Consider the following 12853-nt stretch of genomic DNA (forward strand, 5'->3'; position numbering starts at 1 on the left):
ATGTTTTCATGGTTCATCCATGTTGAATCATCTCTCCATGGATGTTTGGGTTGTTTCTACCTTTGAGCTACTGCGAATAACACTGTTAAGAACATTGGTGCACAAACATATGTTTGAATCTCTGCTTTCAATTATTTTGGTACATATTGGAAGTGGAATTGCTGGGTCATGTGTATTTTCCTGTCTAATTATTGGAAGAACTACTCTAGGTTTTTCTAGAGCGGCTTCACCATTTTACATTCTCACCAGTAATATTCAAGGGGTCCAATTCGTTCCATCTCCCCTAAAATTTGTTATTTTCCACTTTTTTCTTCTTTTTCTTTTTTTTTTTCCTTTTCATAATTGCCATCCTAAAGGGTGTGAAGTGGTAGCTGTTTTGTTTATTTGTTTATTTTGTTTTTGTGTGTGTGTGTGTTATTATTGTCATAAGACCAAATACATGAGCTCAACTTTCAATAGAATTTTAATTTTATGCAATATGGTATAAAAAAAAACCTCTAGGCACAATGTTGTACAGCAGAACTCTAGAATCTGTTCATTTTAAATACATGAGTTGCTGTTCGTTGTGGTTTTGATTTGCATATCCCTAATTATTAGTGATGGGGATATTTCCACACGCTTTTTGGCATGTTTGTAGCTTCTTTGAAGACATGCGTACTTAAGTTCTTTGCCTACTTTTGAATTGAGCTGTTTTTGTTTTGTTGATTATAGGGGTTTTAAAAATATATATTCTGTATATTAATCACTTAGAAATAGAATTTCAAAAGATTTTCTCCTATATTTTGGGCTGCTATCTTACTCTGTTGGGAGTGTTGTTTGAAGTTTTTAATTTTGATGAAGTCCATTACATGTATATATATGTGTGTGTGTATATATATATATGTAAATACTTTTGGCGTCATATACAATAAATAATTAACAAATTCAATGTCATGAAGTTTTTCTTCTAGGTCTTCTCATGACAAGGTTTGGATCCGTGTCCCCTCAAAATCTCACGTAACCTCCAGTGTTGGAGGTGGGACCTGGTGGTAGGTGATTGAATCCTGGGGGCAGTTTCTCATGAATGGTTTAGCACCATCCTCTTGGTGCTGTTCTTGTGACAGTGAGTGAATGAGGTCTCATGAGATCTGGTTATCTAAAAGTGTGTAGCACCCTCCTCTCCCATCTCATCCTCTTGCTCCAGCCGTGTGAGATGTGCCTGCTTGCTCTTCGCCTTTCGCCATAATTGTAAGTTTCCTGAGACCTTCTCAGAAGCCAAGAAGATGCCATCATCATGCTTCCTGTGCAGCTTGCAGAACCATGAGCCAATTTAACCACTTTTCTTTATAAATTACCCATTCTCAGGTATGTCTTTATAGCAAAGTGAGAACTGACTCATGTATCTCCTAAGAGTTCTATAGTTTTGGCTCTTACCTTTCGGTCTTTGATCCATTTTAAGTTACTTTTTTGTTCATTGTGTAAGACAAGGGTTCAAATTGATTATCTTGCAGGAGGCTAGTTTTCTGAATACCATCTGTTAAAAAGACTGCCCTCTTCCTATTGCATGATCTTGGCACTCATGTATAATACATTTGACCACATATATGTATGTTTACTTCTGGGTTGTCTCTTCTATCCTATTACTCTCTATATCTTTCTTTATACCAGTACTTCACTGCTTTGATTACTATAGCTTTTTGGTAGGTATGAAATCAGAAAGTGTGAAACCTCCAACTTTGTTTTCCTTTTACAAGAGTGTTATGGCTCTTTAGGGTCTCATGTAATTCTGTCTAGATTTTAGAATGGATTTTTTTCTATGCAAACAATGTCATTGAGATTTTCATAGAGTTTTCAATGGCTTTGTAATTGCTATGGGGAGTACTGACATCTTATCATATAAAGGCTTCAAATCTATGAACATAAGATGACTTTTCATTTATTTATGTCCTCTTTAATTTCTGTCAGCAACATTTTATACTTTTCAGTGTATTATTCTTTTGTCTGTTTGGCTAAGTTTATTCCTAAGTATTTCATTCTTTTCTATGCAAATGCAAACAAATTGTTTCTTATTTTTTTTTTTGGAGGGGACTTGTTCTTTCAAAGTAAAGAAATGCAACAGATTTTTGTATGTTTAATTTGTATCCTGGAATATTGTTGGATTTATTAGTTCTAAGAGTTATGTTGGGTAAATGTGTTCACCTGAAGTCAGGAGTTCAAGACCAGCCTAGCCAACATGGTGAAACCCCATCTTTCCTAAAAATATAAAACATGAGCCAGGTGTGGTTGTGGGCACCTGTAATCCCAGCTATTCCCCGCTATTCAGAAGACTGAGGCAGGAGAATCTCTTGAACTAAGAGGTAGAGGTTGCAGTGAGCTGAGATCGTGCCTTTGCACTCCAGCCTGGGCAACAAGAGTGAAACTCTGTCAAAAAAAAAAAAAAAAAAAAGTCATCTGCTAAAATTCTGATTTTTTTTTCTGTCATATTTGGATGCATTTTGAAAACCTGTGTCGCCTAATTGCTCTGGCTAGAACCTTTAACACTATTTTGAATGAAAGCAGTGAAAGCAAACATCTTTGTCTTATTCTTTATCTCTGAGGAAAATCTTTTAGCCTTTCCATCTTTGAGTATTAACTGTAGGCTTTTCATATATCACTGGCCTTTAACTTGCTGAAGATGTTTTCTCTATTCTTAGTTTTTTTAGTGGTTTTATTATGAAAGAATGTGGACTTTTGTCAAATTGCTTTTCTACATCAATTGAGAAGATCATGTATTTTTTCATTTACGCCGTTAATGTGGTGTATTACACTGATGAATTTTAATGTGGCAAACTGTACTATATTACATTCCAGGAATAAATTCCACTTGCCATGTGTTTAATTTTAATGTCTTTTTACGTGCTGTTGAATACAGTTTGTGGTATTCTGTTGAGAAATTTTTGCATCTCTATTTGTAATGAAATTCACAATTAATTTCAAGAATCACCAACATACATATTTAATAAATTAAAAAATAGTGCATATCACGTTTACTTAAAGAAAAGATGAACAGGTATTTATATAAGTTTAATAGCTATTTGTTACCTAAAATGAAGCTCACACTACAATTTTATATGAAAAAGGATAATACACAATATAGCTATGATACTTATTGTATAAGCTTTGTTTCAGATACTCACAAATACATATATACCCACATAGTGGTGAGAAAACCAGAAATACAAAAATTGAGAGTAGTTATCTCTGGATTGTTGCCCAATAGCTGATTTTTTTCTTTTTTGCGTTTTTGTATTTTTCAGGTATGTTAAGTCAAAATATATTGTCTGGTTCAACATATTTAAAAGAAGATCATGGGATTAAAGTTTATAATGAAATTATTCAGCAGTCACTACAAGAAATTACATGCAACCAGGATATCACATGGGGCATTGTTTTATCTAATTGCTTTATTTGTGGCCTCCTAGGGAATACTTCAGTTATATTCTCTAGGGTTAACATCCCTAAGGCCTTTGTGGCATATATATGTGTGACACAGTTTGGTGTTAGAATTTAGCCTTTTGGTCTCTTTTCCTCTCTGTTATCACTGAGATTATTTTGAAAAAATTAGGGGAAAAAGTTATTTTCTTAAAACATTTATTGAAATCTAGTATAGACTCCTGTCACTTTTATTGTGATTTGCTTGTTTTTTTATTTAATTTGGATTCTCCTCAGGCACTTCCCTGGAGTCTATTAATCTTTGCAAAAGAAGCGTCAGAAAATGAATAAGTCAATTCCTTCTGCACTTAAGTGAGTTATTCAATTTTTACTTTATATAACTTTAGAAGGAAAATAGTGTGTTCCAATAATCTTTGCAGGAGGCAAACCCATGTATAAGTCTAACTGCTATGGTAATCACTTAGTTCCTTTAACTAGGAATATTTTATTCATTATCTTTCACCATATTTATTATTATTAATTAGCCTGTATTTCTAGGAAATACTTTTATTCTTTTGATCACAATATTCTTCTTCTTTTTATGTGCACAAACTTTAGTTTAAGAATTGTATGCTATATTGTATAATTTGCAGTTACATGCATTATTCCTCGGAATAATTAAGAAAAAGTTTGGAGGTCAAGGCCAACATTTTATAATTTTATAGTTTCTAAAATGCCTATTACAGTGCTGAGTACGCAGCAAATGCACAATTGGAAAGCCACGTTAGGTGTCACTACAAAAGAGGGAAAGCCTCTGCACAGTACCTTGAGCCCTCATTCAGCTCAACAAGGGTGACACTTCCGGGGGTTAAACGGGAGATTGTGAACTTTGGCCCCAAGTCTTTTGGTAAAGAAATAGAGTGTAGGAAGTGGGTTGAAAAGTGCCACACATAGAAAGGATGTTTAGGCAACAATAAGTCAAATACATATTACAAAATACAGTCTTTGATGGAAGTGATTTTCTTTTCAAGCCCAGCCTTCTCAGAGCTTGTTAGAACGTCCTTAGGAAAGCATACAGATATTGGAAAATGCTTGAAAAAGTGTATTCCATTAGGAAATTTGCATTCAATGAGTTTTGTGTTAAACTAAAACATACACTGAGAAAAATGACAACAAATGTAGAAGATCAAATCACAGGTACCAAATGAAGTGAATCTAAAGGAGCAATTAAAGAAAGAAACCACATGGATATGTAAGTTGTACATAAAATAATTTTATATATAATCCCAACCCTAACCTATATAATTCTATATGTGTAATCATATATATATTTTTATATATACACATATATACTGCATGCACTTGTGTTTTCTGCAAAATATAAGTGCATGCAGTATATTGTCTTTGATGCTAAACATTATAACAACTCAGTGTAAACTATAGAGTGTTTAATTTCAGCTAATGATAAAGCATAGAATTTTTACAGAATGCTGTGTGGAATGGTGCTCTTTTTAATGCCTACTGCTATTTTAGCTTTCGGTAAGCAGTCATGACATGGTTCTGGATTAAACTGGCACAACAAGGTAGTTGAGTTATTTCTAATAAACTCAGAACATTAAAAAAAAAATCCAATGCCTCATTTACCCTTCTAACTGTCCTTGTTTTATTCTAATTCAGGATGCTTAGGTCTCATGGGGTTTCACTATTGCTACTTCTTCTGTAGGACTCAAGATGTGACTCAGTGCATTGTGAGTTTACAATGTGGTCTTGATTTAATAGGCAAGTTCAACTTCTTTAGTATTATTATAAACTTTTACCCCAACACATGTATAATATGTGGCTACATTTATTCAGTCATATATACATTCATTTATTCAATAAAGATTGTGGAGAACCTACTATGTCCTAGCCTTCCATGTCTGCCCTCATTAATAGTATTTTATTGTAGAAAAACAATTTGTTGAAATGTAGAAGAAGAAAACATGAGTAAAATATATATTACAGATGTTGCATAATATCGATATTTTTCAGGGTTTATAGTTACTGATAATGACATAGTTAATACTATGACCATGATTCTGATGAAAAGTCAAGTTGAGATAAAATTGTTGGAAAAGATGAAGAACCTAAAAGAATAGGGTATCGGAAAGATTATCTGTGTGTCTATTGTAAGCAATTCAATGAAAACAAAACAAAAACCTCCTAACCGAATAAAAACCATTGTAATTCTTCTGGAAGTGATGCTTCATCTTTGGAGGTTTGGAGGTAGACTGAATTTTGACCACCTGAGAATGATATGGCAGAAAGTACTTCAGAATAATAAAAATGATCTGGATGTATCATTATTGTTTGTTTCCAGCCCAAATCATTCTAAATATCTTATATTATAATATATCAAGAAAAGCTAACAGAGTTTTACAATTTTCAATAATTAGATAAGTGTGACTGCCAAAGTGCACTACTCACATTAGACAGGAAGAATCTAAAATCTGTGGAGAAAAATGTGTGATTAAATGTAGGAAGGTCATTGGAAAGGTAAATTCAGAAATAGATATAGAAACAACTGTTACAAAAATGTAATGATCATTTTACTGAGTCATTGATTTATTTTTTGAGTTCCAAGTTCTCATCATTTAATAGGTGAAGAAGTGAAAAAATTACTGAAACTCAAAATAAGCATTGTATTGAAATGAAATAAAATGGAAATCTTCCTTCAAGACAGGCATTTTCACTAGATTCTGACTCATGCAAAAGGTAGACTGGCCTTTCTCATGAAGCCAGTTGCCTCTGAGGCTACTGAACCAGATCGTTTAAAATATATCAGAGCCAACTGCTCTTCCCCTCTCAATTCCCATATTTTATTATTACACTGACACACATTTTATATGTACTGTATAATTATGATATTAGTAAATTTTAGCTTTTGAAACAATGTAATGGTTAAAACTAAGCATTTCCATAACACTCTTTATAGATAATCACTAAACCTCTCAACATTTCCTCATTTTACTTGGCCTTGTCCAAATATTTCTCTTGCGTCTCTGAATCAACTGTCCTATTTTGTCCCAGGGACCAAGAAAATCAGACTGCTGCAGTCACCTTCATCCTCTTGGGCTTCTCGGAATATCCAGACCTTCAGATGCCCCTGTTCCTGGCGTTCCTGACCATCTACACAGTCACTGTGCTGGGGAACCTGGGCATGATCATGATCATCAGGATCAGCCCGAAACTCCACACCCCCATGTACTTTTTCCTCAGCCACTTGTCCTTTGTCGATTTCTGTTATTCCACCACAGTTACACCCAAACTGCTGGAGAACTTGGTTGTGGAAGACAGAACCATCTGCTTCACAGGATGCATCATGCAATTCTTCTTTGCCTGCATATTTGTGGTGACAGAAACATTCATGCTGGCAGCGATGGCCTATGACCGATATGTGGCGGTGTGTAACCCTCTGCTGTACACGGTTGCAATGTCCTGGAGGCTTTGCTCCTTGTTAGTGACTGCATCATACTCTTGGGCGATAGTCTGTTCCCTGACTCTTACCTACTTTCTACTGGAATTATCCTTCAGAGGAAATAATATCATTAATAACTTTGTCTGTGAGCACGCTGCCATTGTTGCTGTGTCTTGCTCTGACCCCTATGTGAGCCAGGAGATCATTTTGGTTTCTGCCACATTCAATGAAGTAAGCAGCCTGGTGATCATTCTCACTTCCTATGCTTTCATTTTAATCACTGTCATGAAGATGCCTTCCACTGGGGGGCGCCAGAAAGCGTTCTCCACGTGTGCCTCCCACCTGACCGCCATTACCATTTTCCATGGGACCATCCTTTTTCTCTACTGTGTTCCTAACTGCAAAAGTTCATGGCTCATGGTCAAGGTGGCCTCTGTCTTTTACACAGTGGTCATTCCCATGCTGAACCCCTTGATCTATAGCCTCAGGAACAAGGATGTAAAAGAGACAGTCAGGAAGTTAGTCATTACAAAATTATTATGTCTCATAATATAGAGTCTAGAAGACATACTTATTCCTATTCAAGAATATTGTGCAGAACTGTCCAAAATTTGTAGAACTGCTAACAATTCAAATTCCTTTCTCAAACAGTAAAGCAGTGCATGTACTTAATGTAACCCCTAGTTAACTGGTTATTTGACATCTGTTTAAATTCTAGTGGATTAGCTAACAAGTAACACAGTAATTTAATCTCTAATAATTTAAGTTGTCATTAAACCCAGAATTTGTCATATAAAGATTTCTGAGTTAATATCCGTTACCTTTTTATTGCTCAGTTAACCTTCTGTTGTTCTTTTGCAGTTGTTGGAGGATGGGCTTGTAGATTTGTTCTGAAAATTTATAGCTTACTGTGAAGGAAGATATAGCAAATGCAATACAGTAAACTAAGAGATATTCAGCATTCAGACACTAAGTTTAAAAGAAATATTTATTTAATTCCACATAAGGCGCATTGGTATATTATAAGTGTGTATAAGGCATAAGTCTGCCCACAAAGTCCAGAATATTGTTTAGTAAAATTGTGTTGGTTAACATACAATTTTATTTGGTCATTGTACACAATATATCAAAAAATGAAAATAGCCACATGTTTTAGAAATAGACATTTTGAAATCTGAATTTATCATTCATGACAATGTTGATTTGTATGCTATAAATTTGATCGATAACAAAATACCATAAATGTCAATGATACATAACATTAGGTAATTATTAACTTTTTGTCAACTGACTTGGCAGTCCTGCTAATATCAGCTGGTGCTTCTTGGTTAATGTTACCTAGTCTAACGGGTCTAATGGAACTCATAGACCTACATAGCGATTGAGTAGCTCTGCCTCTGTGTCTGTGGATCTCTGAACCATTGGGCTAGCTGGAGTATTTTCTTCCAGTGTTGATGGGTGAGTCACAAGGGAAAATGTACAACAACAAAAGCTAGTTCAAGCTTCCATTGGGTTCATGTTTGTTAGCATTATTTTAGGCAAAGAGAATCACATTGCTGGGCTCAAAGTTAATGATTGAGGAAGGATATTTGCCTCTTATTGTAGAATTGAAAAGTTACGTGGCAAAGAACATGAATACAGAGAGAAATGAAGGATTCTGCCTACGTTTCTATATATCTAAATTGTTGGGAAATTTTAGTTAATGGGAAATTATCCTTCTTATTCCAGATAAATTTAAGAAAAAAGAAAAATGTGTTTACAGAATGTGAACACAGTGTAAAATCAACTATATTTGGCACATTCTAAAGGTCCTTGGATTTAAAATCCTATTTGAAAAAAATGATATGATAGATATTAGGTAAATTATAATTTGTAAACTATAATTAGCTTTCTATATTGTAAGAGAAAACAAAACAATGAGTTTGAAGAAAATGGGTTTATTACAGTAAGACAGCTGTGAACATTTCTGTCAGAATCTTTGTAAAGGCACATACAGCACTTTTATTTCCTCTTACAAGTACCTAGGAAAGATAGCCGAGTCATATGGTAGGTGTACGTTTAACTTTTTAAGAAACTTCCAAATGATCTTTGAAGTGGCTGTACCATTTAAAATCCTACTGGCTGGGTATGATAATACTGATTGTTTCCCATCTTGGATAACTAACTACATGGTAATTTCTTTCAATCTTAGAAATTCTTATAAGTATGTAATGGTATCTCATTGTGATTTGTGTTTGCATTCATCTAATAAGTAAGTTGAATATATTTTCATGTGATTATTGGTTATTTGTATTTTTTTGGTAAAGTCTATGTTCAAATACTCTGCCTATTTTTAATTGCACGTATTTTCTTATTATTGAGGCTTGATAATTATTTATATATTTTAGGTACAACTATTTTTTCTATTCAAATTTGTGATTTGAAATATTTCTACGAATATGTGGCTTGTCTTTCACCCTCTTTACAGTGTGTTTTCTAAAACAGATATTCTGGATTTGTGTAAAAATGTATATAGAAATGCAAAGTAAGTGAAATATCCAAAAATATTTTTTAAAGAAAATGATTGGAAGAATTGAAGGTTTACTATAAAACAAAAAGAAACAAACCAGTGTGGTTTAGGTATAAAGATAGACAAATTGAGACTATAATAGAATAAATAAAATAGAACCCAGATGTAATCCAAGAAACATATAATCAATTGATCTTTGAAACATATCTGAGAAAAACTGGATAATTGAATGGGAGAAAATAACCTCATCTCCTACCTCTCTCCATGGAAAATTAATTCGATATTTATTATCAAATTAATTAACCGTAACAGTTGAAATACTAAGGCCTCTGGAATAAAGAACGGGTGATTATCTATAGGAAAATTGACAAATGAGACTGTCAATAATTAAAAGCTGCTTATCATCAAAATAGATCATTAAAAAAAAAAGAGACAACCCATAGATTAGAAGTAATTATCTGTAGACTGGGAGTGTATATTAACAATATATAGAGTTGTCAATTACTAAATATATATATATTACAAATAATAAGAAAATTAAAATAGACTAATGTGCAATTACTTTGTAAAAATGTATGGATGGATAATAATCTCACAAAAATATTCCAACATTATATGTTTTCAAGGGAATGTAAATTAAATATCAGTTTACACACTATGATTGCTTGAAGCTTTAAAAATAATGAATTTTTTAAAAAGGCACAAATACTAGTTTTCAAATGTTTTCATTCCCTGGGGTCACATCATCTGCTAATATATTGCTTTCCAGAACTTTTAGATATATGTATTTTGAAGAGTTCTCTCTAGCTTTTTTTATGTTCTCTGTATCTCTCTATCTTTGTTGCAAGTTGTATCAGTTCCTCATAGATGTCACAAAATTTATTAAGTTTTTGTAATAACTTTTTGGCCTTAGAAATACCTTTCATAGTCTGGTGAAGCATATGAGATCTTCTTTAGAAAAACATTTAAAAATAAAATAGATATAAATATAAATCAAACATATATTTATATAAAATTACCAAATATTAAGAATATTAACTTGTATGGACTTGTATAATATTTGTGCTTTATTATTCATATTAGATAATATCTACACACATGCATATTAACTACTATAATTTGGAATAAAGATGATCATAGTAATATTTTTAGATAGGTTATAATATATAAATAATAAAAATATATCTGTGATTTCTATGGTGAGAGTATTGCTAACAGTACTGTGCTTTGTGGTCTACCTTCATAATTAAAAACACACTAAACTTCAGTTAGAGTTAAACAAAAATAATTTTATATTTTTTCCATGTTATTTCATCATAAACTAGCAGATCATTTAAAATACATTGTACACCACGTTGTATAACGGATCCGTAGAACTTATCTTGCATAACTGAAAATGTGTACCCCTTGAACAAGAGCTCCCAATTTCCTCCTACCCCTAGGCCCTGGCAAACACATTTCTACTCTCCACTTCTATGAGTTTGGCTCTTTTAGATACTTCATGTAAGTAGAATCATAATAATGTAGGACATTTTCTTGACCCCTTAACAGGTCTTGCAACGGGGGTGCCTTGTTTACTCAACCTGCCCTGCTCAACCCCTTGCTGAAGGGAGCATGCAAGTGAATGAGTGCTGGAACTGGAGCGAGCGAGTGCAGGAACTGGAGCAAGCAAGTGCAGAACCAGCTGCTTTGGTGCCAGCTGGAGCAAACTCCATGTGAGCTGCATGGCAGTATCCAGGTGGGGTGCCTGTGTGACCCCAGGCCGCAGAGGGTGTGTTAAAATGCTCTCTTAGCTATGCTTTTGGCAGACAGCTGTGTTACCAGCTCAATGCGCCCTTTGCCTCATCACATGAGGAAATTGCCTTCTACCAGTAAGGGCAAAGGGCCAAGGTGACAAACCTTTTGGGTACCCACATCTGGTGCATCCTGAATTTTAGTCTGGTGCCCAAGACAAATGAGGTCATGTGGACATGACCACATTGAAGGAAGGTGAATGTGGAGAATTTTATTGAATGATGAAAGCTGCTCTCAGTGGAAAGGGAGGAGCTGGAAAGGGGATGGGAAGGGAAGGTTGGTGTCCCCGAAGTCAATCCGCCTCTCTGCCTTTCTTTTCCGAAGTCTAGTTACTTCATCCAGCCACTGTCTCTGAAGTCAAAGTCACTTCTCCCTGATGTCCAGCCACTTCTTCCTGAGGTTGAGCCACTTTTCTCCTCTGCTAGCTGGGTCTGGGGTCTTATAGGCACAGGATGGAGTGCGGTGAGCCATAGGTAGTTTTGGAAAAGACAACATTCAATTGGTAAAAAGACATTATTCAGAAAGAACCAATCAGGAGAGAGCAGACACATAGGGATGGAAGTTCTCACTTTGGGTCAGGGGTTTCAGGCTTTTTGGCTTGAAGGTGAGGTTTTGCTAAGGACCTGCCCCTGTCTGCCTAGAATTTCTCTGCCTCCTGTCATTATCAAGAACATATTTGTACTTCTGTTGCTCATTTATCTAATTTGGCATAAGGCCCTCCAGGTTTATTTCTGTTGTCACATATAGCAGGATTCCCTTCTTTTTAAGGCTGAATAATATTCCATTTTATGTGTATGCCGTATTTTTTTGTTTCCATTCGTCTGTCAATGAATGTTTAGATTGTTTCCATATTTTGGGTATTGTGAATAATGCTGGAGTGAGCATGGTAGTGTAGATATCTCTTCAAGATCTGGATTTCAGTTCTTTTGGTTATATACCCCAAAGTGAGATTGCTGGGTTGTATACTAATTCTAGTTTTAATATTTTAAGGAACGTTGATATGTTTCCCATGGTGGCTGCACCACTTTATATGCCCATCAACAATGGACAAGTGTCCTATATCTCCACATCCTTGCAACACTAATTATTATTATTATGTTTCATCATAGCCATACTAAAAGATATGAGGTGATATCTCATTATGGTTTTGTCTTGTAATTCCCAGATGAATAGTGATTTCATCGTCTTTTCATGTACATGTTGGCCATCTGTATGTCCATAATGGAGAAATGTCTATTTAAGTCCTATGCCTGTTTTAATTGGGTATTTCCCTTGTGCTATTGAATTGTAGGAGTTCCTTATATATTTTACTTATTAACGTCTTATAAAACATATAATTAGCAAATATTTTCTTCCATTTCATAGGTTGCCTTTTCACTCTGTTGTTTCTTTTGCTGTGCAACTTTTCAGTATGATACAGTTCCACTGATCTATTTTCACTTTTATTGTTCGTGTTTTTGTTGCCATGTTCAGGAAATAATGGACAAAACCAGTCAGGAAGATTTTCCCCTATATTCTCTCTTACAGTTAATGACCCTAAATTTAATTTTTACTCTATTTTGAGTTGACTTTTGTGTATCATGTCAGAAGCGGGTCTGACTTCATTCTTTTGCATGTGGATATCCAGTTTTCCTAACAGGATTTGTTGAAGAGACTATCCTTTTTCCCATTATGTATTCTTGGTACGCTTGTTAAAGGTTAGA

At 34.4% G+C, this 12853-nt stretch overlaps 1 protein-coding gene across 1 annotated transcript; it reads left to right on the forward strand.

The window, feature by feature from the left end:
- Window positions 1–4939: 4939 nt before the first annotated feature.
- Window positions 4940–9116, forward strand: LOC101011249 (olfactory receptor 5D13-like). The gene is made up of 3 exons (XM_031653970.1): window positions 4940–4973; window positions 5068–5138; window positions 6365–9116. Exons 1-3 carry the CDS (start codon window positions 4940–4942, stop codon window positions 7400–7402), a joined length of 1143 nt encoding a protein of 380 aa, XP_031509830.1. The 3' UTR covers window positions 7403–9116.
- Window positions 9117–12853: the final 3737 nt, after the last annotated feature.

This window comes from Papio anubis, chromosome 12 (assembly GCF_008728515.1).
Source record: "Papio anubis isolate 15944 chromosome 12, Panubis1.0, whole genome shotgun sequence".
Classification (NCBI taxonomy): domain Eukaryota; kingdom Metazoa; phylum Chordata; class Mammalia; order Primates; family Cercopithecidae; genus Papio; species Papio anubis.

Bases quoted from the DNA above. Each gene is read 5' to 3' on its own strand.
- LOC101011249 (XM_031653970.1), top strand. From the start codon at position 4,940: ATGACATGGTTCTGGATTAAACTGGCACAACAAG. The intron at 4,974-5,067 runs GTAGTTGAGTTA...ATTCTAATTCAG, and splicing joins GATTAAACTGGCACAACAAG to GATGCTTAGGTCTCATGGGG. The intron at 5,139-6,364 runs GTGAGTTTACAA...CACTCTTTATAG, and splicing joins AAGATGTGACTCAGTGCATT to ATAATCACTAAACCTCTCAA.